We start from the raw sequence: 19,685 nt of genomic DNA on the forward strand, positions 1-19,685 counted from the left end.
ATTTCCTTCTTTGGGTTCTGTTTGCCTTTCCTGGAGGCAGCATTGTCTAGTGGATAGTGACTGGACTGGAAGTCAAAACACTTGGGTTCCATTCCTGGCTCTGCCACAACCTGTTGGTTAGTGAAATGACTTGCTCAAGGTATCTATCTTAAAGAAATTGTATTGTATCCTAACAATTTCTTTCTATTCTTCTGAATCCATCCATGGAGAAGCAAACATTAACTGCTCTGGGGGGTGGGGTTCTTTAAAGGATAATGTAAACTTGTTTATACTGACACCAAACCCCCTAATCCACTTTAACTGTAAATTATTCTGAGAAAAATATTGTCTCCCTGATCCCTATATATTGGATGTAACCAAGTAGTGTGTTATCTAGGTTAGATCATTTTAAGGTTAAATCCCCTCCTGGTTATGATTCCTTATGTCTGTAAAATAACAGTCACAGGTTTATGAATATTGAAAATAAAGGTTTATTACTCTAACACTTAAAACCACAGTGTAATGGGGTGCGCTCACCACTCTGGTGCCTCCTGCTGGCTGTCTTGAGGATTAGCTCTGTTCGGCAGTGCACCCTCCTCTGATGGTGCCTCACCACCATCACTCCTACTGTAGGACCCACATCTCTCCATGGACCACTGCATCTTCTTCCCCCTTCCGGGGAACCTGCAGTCCGCTGTTCAGCCACTTCCCTTAGTGGGTACTGCAGCAAGTTGTCTGGCCTTTCCTCATGGCCCCAGCATCCTCTTTACCCTTGCCTCAAGGCCTCAGCCTGCAAACCTCAGCAGCCAGCCAGGAGCTGTCTCCCACTCCCCCGGTCCCTGTTAGCAGTACTGCTCTGTCCAGGGTGCTGGCAGTTCTCTCAGCCCTACAGAGACACAGTCCTTCCATCCTCCCTGGGCTCCCAGCAGAGAACTGCCCTCCTTTGCCCTGCAGCTCCCTTTTTTTAATGGGCCTGCTTGGCCCTGATTGGCTGCTCTCTTCATCCCTTCTCTGATCGGCTGCCTCCTGTGCAGCCTCCCTAGGGCTCTATTAACCCCTTAGAGCCCAGTGTGGGGCAGGCGTCCCATCACACACAGGCTAAGCAAAATCAGGAGTTATATAAAAGTGACAAATATGTGCTGGTGAACTATACATACATACTACAGAAGGAAACCCTTTTAAGATTTCCTGTGTTTTCCTGTATAGTTTACTATGTGCAGTGTCATGAACTGACTCACACAGTGTCTGAGATAATCCTAGAGTTCTCCAGTGCATCAACAGAGATATTTGGACAACCCAATAATCACTTTTTTCCTCAGGTAGTATCGTGGGGAGAGCGGAAGCTGTGCAATCGGAGTCTCGATTCTTTTGTTCCTCATATTTAAAAGGCAGTCCAGATTCTACCTACACACTGTCTTTCCACTTCCTCAGGGAGATGAAACTCACTTGCTTGGCATCACATCAGCTATCCTCCAATCCTGCTTCTTATGTACTACAAAAAATTGGCTATTACTTTTTGAGTCTTTGGCTAGCTGTTCTTCAAATCCTTTTTTAGGCTTCCTAATTATATTTTTACACTTCATTTGCCAGAGTTTATGCTCCTTTTTATTTTCCTCACTAGGATTTAACTTCCGCTTTTTAAAGGATGCTTTTTTTGTCTCTCACTGCTTTTCTCCTCCATTACATAAAGGTAATAGTAATATATCGGTAAAAAACGCTTTTGCAGCCTTATATTTTACAGTGTAATGTAATAACATGCAACAAGACAATGAAGAGATATAGGACAGAATAGCAACGCTTGGGGATTCTACTTTCTACCACTATTCTGCACCAAAATGTCCTCACAAGTGTAATCGACTTTTGCGTCCTGCCAGGTGCTGGGGAACCGGGCAGAGTAACAGAACAGAATCACTTTATAAACTAGAAATTCCAGGTCTAGTGATATTTCTTTCTAACGTAGGTAATTTTAAAAGTTCAGTTGAGAATTTGACATTGAGATAGGAAGGTATCCCAACCCAGTTGGAATAAAGTCTGGCATAGAGAACAAATTGATAAACTAAACAGTAATAAGTCACCAGAACCAGATGGTATTCATCGAAGAGTTTTGAAGGAACTCAAATGTGAAATTGAAGAACTACTAACTGTAGTTTGTAACCTATCATTTAAATCAGCTTCTGTACGAAATGACTGGAGGATAGCTAATGTGACGCCAATTTTTAAAAAGTGTTCCATAGGTGATCCCAGCAATTACAGGCCGGTAAGCTGTCATGGGATAAGAGGGAAGGAGCTCTCATGGATTGGTAACTGGTTAAAAGATAGGAAACAAAGGGTAGGAATAAATGGTCAGTTTTCAGAATTGAGAGAGGTAAATAGTGGTGTCCCCCCGCAGTCTGTACTGGGATCAGTCCTATTCAACATATTCATTAATGATCTGGAAAAAGGGGTAAACAGTATGGTGGCAAAATTTTCAGATGATACAAAACTACTCAAGATAGTTAAGTCCCAATCAGACTGCGAAGCACTACAAAAGGATATCACAAAACTGGGTGACTGGGCAACAAAATGGCAGATGAAATTTAGTGTTGATAAATGCAAAGTAGTGCACATTGGAAAACATAATCCCAACTACACATATAAAATGATGGGGGTCTAAATTCGCTGTTACCATTCAAGAAAGAGATCTTGGAGTCATTGTGACTAGGTCTCTGAAAACATCCACTGAGTGTGCAGCAGCAGTCAAAAAAGTGAACAGAATGTTGGAAATAATTTAAAAACAGGATAGATAATAAGATAGAAAATACCATATTGCCTCTATATAAATCCATGATACGCCCACATCTTGAATAGTGTGTGCAGATATGGTCTCCCCATCTCAAAAAAGATATATTGAAATTGAAAAAGGTTAGGGGTATGGAACGGCTTCCGCGTGAGGAGAGATTAATAAGATTGGGACTTTTCAGCTTGGAAAAGAGACGACTAAGGGGGGATATGATAGAGGTCTATAAAATCATGACTGGTGTGAAAAAAGTAAATAAGGAAGTGTTATTTACTCCTTCTCATAACACAAGAACTAGAGGTCACCAAATTAAATTAATAGGCAGCAGGTTTAAAACAAACAAAAGGAAGGATTTTTTCACACAATGCACAGTCAACCTGTGGAACTCTTTGCCAGAGGATGTTGTAAAGGCTAAGACCATAACAGGGTTAAAAAAAGAACTAGATAAATTCATGGAGGATAGATCCATCAATGGCTTTTAGCCAGGATGGGCAGGGATGGTGTCCCTAGCCTCTGTTTGCCAGAAGCTGGGGAATGGGAAACCGGGGATGGATCATTTGATGTTACCTGTTCTGTTCATTCCCTCTGGGGCACCTGGCATTGGCCACTGTCGGAAGACAGGATACTGGGCTAGATGGACCTTTGATCTGACCCAGTATGGCCGTTCTTATGTAGGTGACTTGATTTAGAGGAAATGACTGGTGTTTGTCGTTTCTTCCTCTAGTTTTATAGAAAATGACTAAGGGTCTAGAGATAAAAACTTGTTAACATTGTTTTTATTGAAATGTCAAGTCTTTACAAAAACCTATTGCTTTCTTTACCGCTCTGTTTATTTCTTCTTTTTTACACAGTTCATAAACCAGAAAAAGTCCCTTGGGTTGAAGCAGCAGGGACCATTCGTGATGGCCTACGAGCATACACAGCCCTACATTATCTTTCCCATGTTTCTCCTGGAAAAACTGTACTAGTAATGGATGGAGCAAGTGTAGGTAACAATAACACCCTAAAGGCATATCTTTAAAATAATTTAGGACCAGATTATTTCCCACTCATATATAGTAATTTATAGAGTTGTCAAGCGATTAAAAAAAATAATGGTGATTAATCACATGATTAAATTGCGCTGTTAAACAATAATAGAATTTGATTTATTTAAATATTTTGTGATGTTTTTCTACATTTTCAAATATATTGATTTCAATTACAACACAGAATACAAAGTATACAGTGCTCACTTTATTTTTATTTTTTATTATAAATATTTGCACTGTAAAAAACAATAAATAGTTTTTCAGTTCACCTAATACAAGTACTGTAGTGCAATCTCTTTTTCATGAAGGTTGAACTTACAAATATATAGAACCATGTACAAAAAAAAACCTGCATTCAAAAATAAAACAATGTGAAACTTTGGAGCCTACAAGTCCACTCAGTCCTACTTCTTGTTCAGCCAATCGCTCTGACAAACAAGTTTGTTTACATTTGCAGGAGATCATGCTGCCTGCTTCTTGTTTACAATGTCACCTGAAGTGAGAACAGGCATTCACATGGCATTGTTGTAGCTGGTGTCACATATTTATGTGCCAGATGTACTAAAGATTCATATGTCCCTTCATGCTTCAACCATCGTTACAGAGGACATATGCCCATGCTGATGACTGGTTCTGCCCGATAACGATCCAAAGCAGCATGGACTGACACATGTTCATTTTCATCATCTTGAATCAGATGCCACCAGCAGAAGGTTGATTTTCTTTTTTGGTGGTTCTGGTTCTGCAGTTTCCACATCGGAGTGTAGCTCTTTTAAGACTTCTGAAAACATGCTCCACACCTCGTCCGGCTGAGATTTTGGAAGGCACTTCAGATTCTTAAACCTTGGGTCAAGTGCTGTAGCTATCTTTAGAAATCTCATATTGGTACCATCTTTACGTTTTGTCAAATCTGCAGTAAAAGTGTTCTTAAAAGGAACAACATGTGCTGGGTCATCATCCGAGACTACTATAACATGAAATATATGGCAGAATGCAGGTAAAACAGAGCAAGAGACATACAATTCTCCCCCAAGGAGTTCAGTCACAAATTTAATTAACAGATTATTTTTTTAACGCGCGTCATCAGCATGGAAGCACATCATCTGGAATAGTGGCCGAAGCATGAAGGGGCATACAAATGTTTAGCATATCTGGCACGTAAATGCCTTGCAGTGCTGGCTACAAAAGTGCCATGTGTACACCCATTCTCACTTTCAGGTGACGTAAATAAGAAGCAGGCAGCATTATCTCCCGTAAATGTAAACAAACCTGTTTCTCTTAGCGATTGGCTGAACAAGAAGTAGGACTAAGTGGACTTGTAGGCTCTAAAGTTTTACATTGTTTTGTTTTTAATGGCAGTTATGTAACAAAAAAAAATCTACCTTTGTAAGTTGTATTTTCACGATAAAGAGATTGCACTACGGTATTGTAGGAGGTGAATTGAAAAATACTATTTTTTTTTGCAAATATTTGTAATAAAAAATAATAATATAAAGTGAGCACTGTACACTTTTTGTATTCTGTGTTGTAATTGAAATCAATATATTTTAAAATGTAGAAAAACATCCAATATTTTGCATCCAACATGCAAATATTTAATGAATTTCAATTAGTATTCTATTGTTTAATAGTGAGATTAAAACTGTGATTAATCGCAATTAATTTTTCGAGTTAATTGCGTGAGTCCCTAGTAATTTACTTTTATCAAGGAATTTACCCAGGAACATAGCATTTGCAATGACAGATTGGACTAATCAAGTCTGGTATCCTCTTCCTGTGGCTTTCAGTAGATGATTCACTAGGATAAGAAGGGGCACCCCTAAATACATTGGGCCAGTTGTACAATCCTATCCATGTTGTGTGGGGAGCTTTGCTCTACTTTGACACACTCTTTATATTGATCCCTCAACTGTAGATGGAAGAAGATTTCTTTAGTTTGACCTCTTTCCACACCACCACTTTTCAATTTCTCTTACATTGTTGTTCAGTTTTGAATACCTGCCCTCTTAACTGCTGGTACAGCTGTTAGGTTCACTTGAGCAAAGAACCATCAATGTAAATATAGCTTTGCAACATATACAAGATAAGTGCTTGGAGCTCCTCTCTAGGGAGCATGTCATCCTTCAAGTAGCAACCAAACGCAAAGACTTCCTCTCTTCTACAGACATACTCAGAAATTGCAGCTGCATTTACAATACTTTATACACTGGAGCTGGAATTCAAGCTACAGCTGTTCTGGAAGGAGATTGTTCATCTCCTAGAGCCTGATCCAAAGCCCATTAAAGTCAGTGGGAAGACTTCCATTGACTTCAGTGAGCACAAGAGCAGGCCCCTAGGGATCTGAAATACTTGTCCAGCCATATTTCATTAAGACACCAAAAATATTAAGCCTGTTTCAAGGTGTCCTTCTTTGATCACTCTAGAGCTACCCTTGTAATACAACTCTTCTTTTCAAACTACATTTCATTACTGTAGTTGTAAATAAACTGGTATATAATTTTTCCCGGCAGCCATTTGGTACAATAGCTATTCAGTTAGCACAGCACAGAGGAGCCAAAGTAATTTCTACAGCATATAGTCTTGAAGACAAGCAGTACTTGGAGAGGCTTAGACCTCCTGTGGGTAAGTTCTATTCTTTGACACTACACTTTGTGGGAACAATGATTTGAAATATATTTTTCAATTTGACGTTTTTATTTATTTTAACAACTGAAATCTAAAATCCAAACTTAAAAATATATATAGTGTAAAGGTTTAGTCTAATTTCCTTTCAAAGGCAGTTAACATATATTTTTAGATGCATTTAACAGGACTTTTTGATCTTCACATCCATTGTGGTGTTGGCTATTTCCCAATACTTCTTATCTAGCAAAGACATTTCTATATAAGTTAATGCCTGGTTTTAGTCAGACTGCTTGGGCAGTCTCTTCATGTAGTAAATAACATTGCTCGAGAATAGAAAGAAAATGTTATCTGACCATCAGTAGCACAGAATCAAATCTCTGTACCTGAAGTATTTCTGACATAATCGTGACCCCGAGGTATAGTATTTAGCTGCCTAAAATCAGAATTGAAACAAATTGAATTGAATTCAGAATTGAAACAAACTATGGGGAATTAGTTTTAAATTGTTACAGAAACAAGAGGGAGCTCAGTTTCATGATACTGGTATAATTTCTTTGTCAGAAAATCAGTGAAGTTATATAGTTAGGAATCTAATCCTCTGGAAGTTTGAGCCAGTGTCTTTCCATTGACTTCAGTGGGTTTCGGATTAAGCTCCAAGTGCGTGTTCGTCAATGACTCCTTCAGTTCCCAGTTTGTTGTGACATACACTAGGATTTTTTGGAGTAAGATATTGGGACACTATTCTTGGGAGTCAAAAGATTGTTTTTGATTAGGGATACAGGGAAAATAAATCTAATTTGTGTAAAATTTTTAAAAAAGACAATGTAAGCATAAAATCCTGCTTTTTCCAAAATGTGTAAATTTAGTACAAGTTTCACTTGAAAGGTAGGTATTAATATTTGGTCCATATACAGGAAGCTGTTTTCACATATGCTTTCCATAATTTGTTGACTAAAGACAATAGCAAAACAGAGGAAGTATGTTAAACTGGTGGATTCTAATGTTAATTTCAGAATCAGGACAGAATATGAACATAAGTATGAGCATAATGTATTTCTAGCAGAGTACAGATGAGACATAAGAAAGAAATGTGTACTTATGGTAATCAGCTGCAAAGTTTATTTATATACGTTCCCTGTGACAGCTCTCCTGTGTGTTGATGACATGGTTCTCTCTGAGCCTTCTCAGTATAGTAAATAGCAGATGTTTGATACTGGACAACTTTCATACTCAGTAATAGCAGGTATTGGATAAATGGTGGCGTCAAGTCATGAAAAGTGTTGCTCTTACCAACTACTCATCATTAAGTTCAGTGGAAGCAGGAGGGAAGGATTAAAGACCTGTCTAAGGTACATTGAAACTGTTAGTCAGAACCATATATTGCTTCTAGAGAGCTAATGTGATTGTGCTGGTCAGAGAAGACTTGGTGAACCTTGTAATAAATATTGAGTTTTTTTTTTAATTTCTATAAACTATGGAGGATCTTTGATTTTGTAAAATGGTTTATTTCACAGATAAGCCTTGTCTGCACTGGTTGAAAAATTGTTATTGCACCTTGCCGGCAAGAAGTGGGTTTAAACAGGGTTGTGACTAACACATTTGAATTATAGGCTGGAGCACATTGACCTAAAGTTCAAAATTTATAAATACTCATTGAATATAGCACTAAATGTTCTGTGTGTGAATGAAGTGGTTCCAAATAACTAGACTGTCACTTCACATTTTAGACAAATAACTAGACTGCCACCTCACAATTGGTTACCAATCACCAGCTTTTTAAAATAGATGTTAAATAATTTTGAAATATGTCTGTTACAGAATTTATACTTGTTTCTTTTTATACCATGTTGAATTATGCTCTCAGTCATGGCATCATTTTGATTAATGAATGAAAGAAATAGTAGGGTACCCAAGATGCATCCCCTGAAACAACTGATACTCTAGCATAGTAGTTCTCAACCATAGGTACACGTTCCCCTGGGGGTACACAGAAGTCTTCCAGCAGGTACATCAACTCATCTAGATAGTTGTCTAGTTTTACAACAGGCTACATAAAAAGCACTAGCGAAATCCGTATAAACTAAAATTTCATACAGACAATGACTTGTTTATACTGCTCTATATACTATACACTGAAATATAAGTACAATATTTATATTCATATTGATTTATTTTATAATTATATGGTAAAAATGAGAAAGTAAGCAATTTTTCAGTAACAGTCAGGCTTAAAGGAAGGCCACTCTGCCTCACTACAATTCCTAACTAAGTTTGGTTGTTTTTTTTCATTTACTGACTCTTCTAAATGCCTGCTTCACACCTTCTTCTTCTTCTCTCCTTTTTTCTTCCTTAATATCAAAAAGGCACGAGGCAACCTTTAATTGGTAAGTTCACTTTGCAAATTTTAGTTTAATCTCTTATGTTTTGGATATGTACCTCCAATTTTATTTGTAATTATTTCAGTTATGTTAATTTAAAGTGCAAAAACTTTACTGATGCAGCTTATTTAAATAGAAATGTCTATTTTATTCCACAAGCTGGAAAAAAGTTTAAATTGGCTACTTCTGTACCCTAATTGTTCTTGATTTCCAGCAACTGGAATTGGAGATTTCAGTCTTACTTTCATAACTGTATGTAAACAGCTACTGCAGGGGTGGGCAAACTACGGCCCGCAGGCCGGACCCGGCCCACAAGCCATTTTAAGCCGGCCTGCGAGCTCCCGCTGTCCAGCCGGGGCGCAGGATCGGGGGCCGCACCATGCAGCTCCTGGAAGCTGTGGCATGGCCCGGCTCCGGCTCCTATGCGCTCCAGTGGCCCCTTCCGGCGCTCCAATGGGAGCTGCAGGGGCGGTGCCTGCGGATGGGGCAGCGTGCAGAGCCGCCTGGCCATGCCTCTACGTAGGGGCCGGAGAAGGGATAAGCCACTGCTTCCAGGAGCCACTTGAGGTAAGCACCGCTCAGAGCCTGCACCCCTGAGCCTCTCCCTGCACCCCAGCCCCCTGCCCCAGCCCTGATCCCCCTCCCGCCCTCCGAATCCCTCAGTCCCAGCCCAGAGCACCCTCCTACACCCCAAACTCCTCATCCCCAGCCCCCCCCAAGCCCACACCCCCAACCAGAGCCCTCACCCCCTCCCACACCCCAACCCCAATTTTGTGAGCATTAATGGCCCACCATACAATTTATATTCCCAGATGTGGTCCTCGGGCCAAAAACTTTGCCCACCCCTGAGCTACTGGATAGTTGGTGCAACATAAACCTTATCAACACCTTTTTCTTCAATAAAGCTTTGAAAAGAGAGCAAGAAAGCATTCTTTAACGTGATATTGTGTAATAGCACTATACAGGTTAAAATCTATATAAAAAATTTAATATGTTAATCTTCACAGCATTTCTGTTAGGTAGGTAATTAAGTGTTATCATTATTGCAAGGTTATTTTAGATGAGGATAATGATGCAATGCGATCAAGTGACTTGCTCAAATCCACAAAGCAAGTCAGTGACACAACCATGATTAAAAATTATGACTTTCTGATCATTCCTCTAGGCAAGTTACCCCATTTTTTTCCCATCACATCCCTCCCCTTTCCCATAATGGAACCTGTCCTCACCCCTCTCTCCCCCATCCCCACCGGGAGCTGGGCCGTGGTCGGGGGCCGGGAGCCAGGCTTGCAGGGCCGCAGCTGGGGTTGGGGGCAGGGCCAGAGCCAAGCAGGGGCCAGAGTGGGGCTAAGAGCCACTCGCTCCCCGTCCCCCATGTGGGCTGGCCCAGGCCCAGCCACACCTTCCTGAACATTCCTCCGCGCCCCGCTAGGGGGGTGAGTCCCAGAGTATGGAGACCACTCTTCTAGTCCATATTGCTTCTATAATATAGCTCAGTGGTTCTCAAACTGTGGGTCGTGACCCCGTTCTAAGCTAGCCCTGGCAACTCCATTAAACTTGCTGGGGGCCAAAGCCCGAGCCCCACAGCCCGGGGCCAAAGCCTGAGGGCTTCAGCGCTGGGCAGCAGGACTCAGATTACAAGCCCCCTGCCTGAGACTAAAGCCTTTGGACTTCTGCTTTGGCTCCCCCACCCACTCAGGCTTCAGTCCCCTCTCCTGGGGTCATGTAGTAATTTTTGTTGTCAGAAGGAGGTCTCGGTGCAATGAAGTTTGAGAACCCCTGGTATAGCTAATTACCTCTATCATCATCTAATTTTGATCACTGATAGATTTTTTTTTTTATGCTGTCTTGTCATAAACACCACTATATATTTCATTTTGAGCTTAAATGCTGTTAAATATACTGTAGTCGTTTGGTTTAAGTAAATTCAATCACTGGTCTTAAATAATTTGGAGAATAGAAACTGCTGGACTTCTTTGCTTTGCTGCAATTTTGTTCATAGCTCATTTTAAAGAATAGAAACTCCATTTGTATGTGTTCTGCTTTGGGTTTAAGTTCTAGATTCTTACTGTAACTGACCAAACTTCCTGTCCTGTCTAGCTCGAGTCATTGATGTCTCAAATGGTAAGATTGATGTGGCAGAAAGCTGTTTGGAGGAAACAGGCGGGCTGGGAGTGGATATTGTCCTAGATGCTGGAGGTTTGTAACTGCTGCAGAATTGTTCTGCTGAGTGGTATTAAATATTTTTATTTTTGACAAATTGCAAAACACGTCAATTAAAAAACACACTTACATAATAAACAACAATTGTGTGTCTGTTCTCCCACAATGTGCAAATGCACTTGTGCCTCTGAATGCCAAACCTTCTTAAGCGTATGAGATTATGTCACCCTTTAATGGAAGTATCTGGTATTACTACACAGTCATACAGATTAGTATTAGTTATTAAGTAAACATTTTACTAATTATATTACTAGTTAAGTGAACATTTTACTAATTACGTTACTTTTAAATAAAACTCCTTGGACAGTTATGTTGCAAATAACTTATTTCCCATGGACAATATATGATGCTGAATGACTAAAACTGGGACTTTTTTGATCATTAAAATAAATAAAATTCATCTTCTAAATCCTGCCTGATATCTTTTCTTTTAGTTTGAAAAGGAATCAGCATGGAGGAAATTTGTACTACTGCTGTTTTTGCTGTTTAGTGGATAAAATAAGGACATAAATCTCCAGTGCTGTCATTCAGCACCTTGCATGAGCATTAAAGCCCAGAGTGAATATGAATAAACCTCCTATGCTGAGAATATGACTTACTTTATAGTTAACAGGTTTTATTACTATTTAATGGTAATTAAAACATTTGTGGGACTTTCTAGAAAAACTTCCACTGAGCTCTTATTTATTAAAAGGAATATATATTAATATAATGTTACTGGTATTGCTTCATAGAGGTTCTGCTTTTGCATATATTTCACTAAAAACATTTTCAGCTGTATTTAATCACTGCCATGCATCTGTTTTGGTCTGTATTCTACTACACTGATCTGCAAACTGTGTATCTCAAAAACAGTTTTTCACCCCATTAAAAATACGTTCAGAGTCAATTTAAGACTGAACTGAAAAAACAAGAATAAGGAAAATGTAAAATGTACAAGTCGTGCTTTTCAGTGAGAAATCTTCATGAGATTCTGTTTCTTATATATGCAGAACACATTTTTCTGATAAAGCGGAAACTGAACATAAAATTTATTTTGTTAGGCATTGTACATAATTTGTATTCCTTTTGTTTTTTAAAGTGAGATTATACAGTAAAGAAGATGAGTCAACATTAAAACCGCAACTGCTGCCACACAAACATGATATCATTACACTTCTTAGTGTTGGAGGACACTGGGTAACCACAGAGAAAAACCTCCAGGTAAGGACAAAATACTGCAAGTTACTCTTAACCACAGAGTATTTTAGACCAAATGTCCATAGAACTCTGTCTCTCAGATGAATGGTCTCCCACTGCTAAAATAATATCCATCCGTTTGTGCACACACATGCACAAGCACACAAACCTTGACGTTTACTTCCAAAGCCGCAGCAAGTATTTATCCCGGGATAACATTAATAAATGTCTTTTATTTCTATCATATAACAAATCACAGTGTCATTTTGTATGAGTGGTGGTGGTGTAGAGAAGAAATTACTATAATAGCATGGATACGCTATTATTGAAGGGTTCATTCTATTTGGCTCAAAGTATTGAACTGATTTGCCAGTCGTACAAGTACCATTTTTTCAGAAAAATTACACTGTTGTAACTATTATGAATCAGTTCATTTCTGATAGATTTGGAAGGGTTTTTTCTCATCTTTTAGCAGTAAATATAAATCAACCATCCGGTAATCTGATTGGCTCATACCATTTTCATTTGAGAAAATGTAATGATGTTTCCATTAATTTGTTTAAGTTGGACCCTCCAGATAGCCATTGCTTGTTTCTTAAGGGAGCCACAGTCTCTTTTCTGAATGATGAAGTATGGAATTTGTCAAATGTGCAACAAGGGAAGTATCTTTATATCCTTTAATGGTGATTTTAGACGCTAACCAGTAATCTGCTTGTGAGAGGGGAAAATTACGAGAAAACTACTAGTATATACTCTAATCTAACAAAGCACCTAAGCATATGCTAAATTTTAACCATGTGGTTAAATGTTTTGCTACTTCAGAAACATACTAACCATTGTTTGGAATATCATTTTATGTATATTTCATTATTGCTATGACCAGACTTTTTATGTAGATTCCCTCTAAGTGTATACAGTATCTCCTCGCTTAACGTTGTAGTTATATCCTTGAAAAATGCGACTTTAAGCAAAATGATGTTAAGTGAATCCCCATAAGAATTAATGTAAATGGGGGGGTTAGGTTCCAGGGAAATTTTTTTCGCCAGACAAAAAAGATTATATACATATACAGCATAAGTTTTAAACGAGTTCTAATCAGAGGATTTTCTGGGGACCTGCTAATGAGCTCCCTGAGCTTCTCCTAAAGCAACTGTGTTGATATCAGGTGGGATATTTCCCAGGGAATGCCTTGCTCCTAAATGATGAACTAGCACTCGGCTGAGCCCTCAAGGGTTAACACGTTATTGTTAATGTAGCCTCACACTCTACAAGGCAGCACCGAGGGAGGGAGGAGACAATAGACACATGGCAGTGGCTGCAAACACTTCCCTGTGGAAACTAAACATGATGATGAACCCACGCTATCCCGCTGGAGCGCACCACTCCCTCCTCCGGACAACACATGCACAGCTGCAGAGGCGCCAACTTTCCAAAGTGCTAGGGGGTGCTCAACCCCCAGCTCTGCCCTGTGCCCGCCCCCACTCCACCTCTCCCCCCGAGCGCGCTGCGTCCTTGCTCCTCCCCACTCCCTCCTCCCCCCACAGCCTCCTGAATGCCGCGAAACAGCTGATTGCTGCAGGCAGGAGGCACAGGGAGGGAGGGGAGATTTGCTGATTTGCGGGGCCCGCCAGTGGGCAGGAGGTGCTGGTGGTGGTGGTGGAGGGGAGCTGATGGGGGGCTGCCAGCCCACCCTGGTTCCAAGCCCCAACTCGCCACCAGGCGGCAGCCAAACAATGTTATAAACAAACATTGTGCAACTTTAAATGAGTATGTTCTCTAATAGATCAGTGACGTAACAACGAAACAACACTAACCAGGACGACATTAAGTGAGGAGTTACTGTACTTTGGGAAAAACAGAACAGAAAACTAAAACAAATATTTTGAAGAAAGTAAAGTATTAGGGCCCAGATCTTCAACCAGTGTAAATCAGCTTAACTCCATAGAAGGCAATGTAGTTGTGTTGAATTACACCAGCTGAGGATCTGGCACCTTAAATCAAATCTTGTCTGTGCTTTTAAATTGTAGGGATTACTTGTTCTCCATTCTTCTAGGCATTAATTTTATCATCTACAAACCTTAACTTTTGCATTGTAATGACTAAACTGAAATATTTAATAACTCATTGTTCTAATTTTGTCTTCATAAGGACTGTACTTTAAGAAATCGTACCCTATTTGCAAATTCTATGTACCTACATTCTATTGAGCCCTGTGTGTCTGTGCGCATGTGTGCGCTGCTGGAGAGATGAGTGGCTCTTTTTATAAAAAACAATATCTACCTTTTGTTGCAAATTTAATGATGGTTTTAAGGTCCCTCCTTGTTTCTGCACAGCACTGCAGAACATGAGATCTGCTGAATCATTTTTGCAGTTCAGCAGAATAGGAATGTAAGGATTAAGTCTCTGGATTCTAAAAGGGAGTTAACTACATTGAGACTCTTGGAGCAAAGGAAGTCCCCCTCCCCCAACTAAATTGCACAATAGTTTAACCAAAGTTAAGCACACCAAAGGGCTTGTCTACATGAACATTGATGTGTGGGTGGGGAAACAAGTAATCATGAATATCCTTTTTAAAAAGTTATTTGTTGACATTCCACTTCAGTGCAGCTCTATTAATTTTCCTGATTTAAAAATGACTAATAATTCTGAGAAATACAATTTGTGTTCTTAGCTCTTAAACTAACTAAACAAACAGGATTTATTTGTAAGCTCTTATGTTGGCCTATAATCAAGGAGCATACTTTATTTACCACAAGTTGTTCAAACAGAATAACAGCATTACCTTGAATTGTTATATCAAAACATTGAACATATGTATGTGATCTGTGCACTGTGAACATATTGCAGAAAAAAAACATGGGAAGAGATCCTATGGAGATCAGGTTGAAATGGCTTACATTTTGAATACTAAATTGATTACTCTTAAAATTGAATGAATCCAAGTTACATTTTCTGGTGACTGGCAAAAATACTAAAGACTACCACTATGACTATGCTAGCACTTTTGTCGGTAAAACTTTTGTCAGTCAGGAGTATGGAAAAAAAACGACACCCTTGACTGACATAAGTTTCACTGGTCACCGGTGTGGACAGGGCTATGTCGGCGGGAGACACTCTCCCACTGACATAGCTACCGCCACTCATTGGGGATGATTTCATTATGCCAGCAGGAGAGCTCTCTCCCGTCAGCATAGAGCAGCTAAATGGGAGACCTTGCAATGGCATAGCTGAAGCTGTGCCGCTGTAATGTCTGTAAAGTAGACATAGTCTTAGTAAAACCCTCTTTTTCCCATTGATATGAGTGTTGCTGATTAGTTCAAATAAAATAGATTTCTTGAAAATGTGCACAGCATTTATACACTGTGCATGTCCTTGAGAGTTTAGTAAATCCATATGTTCTGCTTCACGTGTTTTTCTGCTCCCAGACTTGTCTTGATTTTTACCTCAGACAACTAGCTATCCATCATTCATACAGATTACTCATACCAAAATTTATCATACTTACTTATTTTCCAAAGAGTGGGAACCACCATGCTCTGTTTAATGATGGACATTGTAACTAGTGGTGTAACATCATACAGATCATGTAAAACTTAAGTTTTATTTTTAAAATTGTTATGATACAGCACTAGAACTCCTAGGTACTGTGGCAGATCAACTGATGATGTATTTGTTAGAGGGTACATTCGTCTACCTGCCTTGTTTATTTTGTTTTAGGAAGCATAGTTTGTAACACATAATCAAACGGACCTCAGATTAACTTTATTTTCAGTCTTTAAATCATCTCATCTAAGCTCTGACCCTGGGTGCTCTGCACAGATGCATGGATCTGCCCAGGGCAAATCTAATTGCAGAACTGTGGACTTAAAGATCAGCCCCTTGTGTATATATTGTTACCTTAACAGCCCTCTCAGATACGTATCTTAGAAGATGTGATGGAGAAGTTATCAAATAGTATTTTCAGGTAAGACAGAAGTACCATAGTGAAAACAAACTCTGATTAATACTGAGTTTTTAACCTGAGAAATAACTATTCTTCAGAAAACTCTTGCCACCTATACTGTCAACTCAAAGTGCTACGTTATGAGAAAAATTCTACTGAATCATTTATATGAAACTATTTATGGTCTATCCGTGTGGCTAGCCTGAAGTATTACCACATGGAAGACTTGGGTCCAATTCCTGGTTTTTCTCTCCTTGGATCAGCACTGCTTGGAAATCCAACAGAGGCAGCACATTCTTTCCTTGGGGGGAGAGAATACCTTGTGGTGCTCAACAGTACCTGACTGAAGAGTGTTGCTGGCTCTAAATGGAGATCTTTCTAGGCTTCCTCTGTCAGAAGAATGATGGAGTCAATAGAACTTGAGGCTGTCATAAGTGGGAAAAGGGAGATCCCTCACTGCTTACACAGAGAGTGGGAAGAGTAGCCCTCCCCCCACCAAAAAAAAATTCAGGATATCTTGAATTAAACTTCTGTTTCCTGTTTGCTTTACAGCTCTGCAGTTTTTCCAGGGATCCTAGCAGAGCTATAACATTTTCATTTTGTTTAAGGAGTAAAGTTGACATTGTAAAATGTAAAGTCTACAGCAATAGTCTTGGAATGTTTCTTATTGATCTGAGCATGCACACCAGACAATTCTGACAGATTGCTCCCTTTTAGGCCTCAGTTGGATGAACCAGTCCCATTGTATGAAGCCAAAGTTTCTATGGAAATAGTTCAGAAGAATCAAGCAAGAAAAAGACAAGTCATCCAATTCTGAAGCACAATTTCCTTGTTTCTAAGACTGGGAGACAGAGATATGTAATATATTTGAGAAGTAAATTGGTGTACAACTTCAAATAGTTCTGTAGCTAGTGTCTGAAGATAGTGTCTGGGCTGTGAATGTTTTGGTACTGAGACTTTTAGTTTCTCTGTATCAAATCTAATAGAATGATTCCATCAACAACTTTAAAGAGATACCATTAACTTAAAAATCACATCTGTCTGATTTTTCCCTCCTATTACTGTTATAAGTAACATCTAAGATTATTTTGGGGTTAGAGGAAAAAACATTTTTTCTGATCAGTTTTATTTTTTGCATTCTACACTATCTGAATAGTCTGCTTCAGTCTCTGACATACTCTTTTTAAACAGGGAAGAGAAAAATATTAAAATTTGGAAAATGTAGTAGTAAAACTAGCAAAACTGGCAGAGGGATTCTAGGGGTAGGCACAACTTGTTTGTAACAAGGTTGGGTTTTTTTGGTTTTTTTTCAGACTGATTTGTTTTCAAGTTTATCATGTCCCTTTAAGATTTGAATTACTGTTCTACAACCATTTCATAACATCACACTTTTATATAGCTATAAAATTAAGGTAGACAAATGTGAATGAAAGATTACGCAGATATGAGGTCAGTCTTTCGCTTTAGTGTTCAATTCATGTTAATGTTCAATGCACTTTATTGCACATAGACTTTGTTCCTTTTTATATGGCTAAAGAGTAGGAAATGTAAACTGGATTTCCATCTCTGACATCATTCCTAAAACACCTTCTGTGTTCTTTCATTTACACCCTTTCACTTTTGCTCGTTAAGATTAACTAGTCATATACTAATGTTCATGAGATCAGCTTGTCCAACACCATTCTCCTTTCTACCACCACACACACCAGCATCCATCCTCAAGGAAAAACCTACAGCTCTTTCAATGAGGTCTACAGCTTCACTGCTTGTTACTGCTTGAGATCTGAAGCACATTGTACCCAACTGCTCTATTAATCTAAATATCGTTGTCGGAGGGGATGGTTCAAACTGTGAGCACTTGCACTTTGACATCTAGGTATTACATTGTTAGATTTAATCCCGAGTAACAGCATGCAGTGTTGTTGTAGCTGTGTTTGTCCCAGGATATTAGAAAGACAGGGTGGGTGAGGTAATATCTTTTATTGGGCCAACTTCTGTTGGTGAAAGAAAGAAACTTTTGAGTTTACATAGAACTGTTCTTCAAATCTGGGACTTTTTTTGTTTTTTTTCCTCCAGACCTGAAGAAGAGCTCTGTGTAAGTTCAAAAGTGTCTCTCTCTCACCAACAGAATTTGGTCCAATAAAAGTTATTACCTTACCTACCTTTTCTCTCTACTGTACCTTAACAGTATGTCAATTTACCTTGGTATGCTGTTTTACTAGTCACTGGGATTATCGCATGTCCTCAGTAAATCACATAATGCAGGTTATAAGAAGTACGAAAAAAATCTCATTTTTCCGTTTGTGATATAATGCAAGCTTGAGAACAGGTACTATTTCATACAGAACATACACATATAAAATTACTTTAAGGCATTGAGCTCTCTTATTTGAAATCAGTCTTGAACCCATGGTATATTCAGCAGTGTATTATATTTATTATTTATTCTCCTGTCACTTTCATTTCAGTTTCAATGCCTACAAAATAAAAGGAGAGAGAATAGAGGGAATGGAAATAAAAATGTAATGACAAAGATGGAATCGGTTTAACAAAACTAGAAAAGTAACAATAAAATTGCAAAGGGAAAAAAGAATTGAGAGACTTCTAGGTCCTAGAACTATCAGTCTGATTATTTTTTTTACCGTACTCTGTACATTTTGACTGTTGGTCTCATAAGTGGGGGGGAAAGCATTTTGCAAATTGTTTTGGTGAATTTGAATGAACTAGGTCCATTGTGTGACAGCATAGTCTCCTTGACATTTCCTCCACAGCCCCACACACTATAGGAGTGGCATGCCAACACGTATGTCCTTGGAAACTTTTAAAGCAGTAAGTGATGGTTAGGGGGTATATGCATGTCCCTCAAACTCTACATACAATAGACTGATGGTATAAATGCCCCACCCCTTTTAACTATCCCTTAGTTCCTCTCTCCATCAACATGAGCAGTTATGAAATTAATTCATTCTCTTTCTCTATGGAGTGTTAGCTTAGATATACTTGTATAGAGCCTAAAATTAGTCTAAAGCTATTAGTGTAGACTTATGCCAAGTTTTTCAAAAATAGGAGCCGAAAGCTAGGCTCCTAAATCCATATTTAAACATCTGAATAAAGAGACCCGATTCTCAAAAGTGTTGAGCACCCAGCAGCTCCTGTTGTCCTCCCTAGAAAGTCTCTTCCACTAAAGAAGAAGAAGGCTCCTAAAGGGATTTTTCAGCCTCGTCTAGTCTACTAAGTCAGAGGTGCTGCCAGATATGGATTTGGACACTTTCTTGGAGGAAGAACCGGTTAGGCTTCTAAGCTGCTACTTCTACCACAGCTCCTGATGAGGCTGGCTTGACTGCTTTCTCCTCTCCTCCGAGTGCAGCAGAGCCTTCTAAGATCTGGTAGGCAGAATGGCATCTGCTTTGGATATTCATCTAGCGGTTTTGGTCAGCACGACACACTTGCTTTAGTCTGTCCAAAGAAGTGTTGAATTCATCTGTCTCTGTGGCCTCAGTCTCTGGATAGCTGTAGGTTTTTTGACACAGTGATAAAAATGTCTGCATTGG

The 19,685-nt window shown here is 39.1% G+C and overlaps 1 protein-coding gene across 4 annotated transcripts in view; it reads left to right on the plus strand.

The window, feature by feature from the left end:
* LOC113405007 (quinone oxidoreductase-like protein 1) overlaps positions 1 to 17,236 on the plus strand; it is a 28,109-nt gene extending 10,873 nt beyond the window's left edge. For all 4 annotated transcript variants that reach the window (XM_026651340.1, XM_026651339.2, XM_026651333.2 and 1 more), the window contains 8 exons: positions 3,607 to 3,740; positions 6,297 to 6,408; positions 8,775 to 8,795; positions 10,890 to 10,988; positions 12,094 to 12,215; positions 12,756 to 12,861; positions 16,110 to 16,155; positions 16,852 to 17,236. In XM_026651340.1, coding sequence (XP_026507125.1) covers positions 3,607 to 3,740; positions 6,297 to 6,408; positions 8,775 to 8,795; positions 10,890 to 10,988; positions 12,094 to 12,215; positions 12,756 to 12,861; positions 16,110 to 16,155; positions 16,852 to 16,951 — 740 coding nt within the window. In that variant the 3' untranslated portion in view covers positions 16,952 to 17,236. The remainder of the gene's footprint in view (positions 1 to 3,606; positions 3,741 to 6,296; positions 6,409 to 8,774; positions 8,796 to 10,889; positions 10,989 to 12,093; positions 12,216 to 12,755; positions 12,862 to 16,109; positions 16,156 to 16,851) is intronic.
* Positions 17,237 to 19,685: the final 2,449 nt, after the last annotated feature.

Source organism: Terrapene carolina, unplaced genomic scaffold (assembly GCF_002925995.2).
Source record: "Terrapene carolina triunguis isolate 2854851 unplaced genomic scaffold, T_m_triunguis-2.0 Scaffold30, whole genome shotgun sequence".
NCBI classification, from domain to species: domain Eukaryota; kingdom Metazoa; phylum Chordata; order Testudines; family Emydidae; genus Terrapene; species Terrapene triunguis.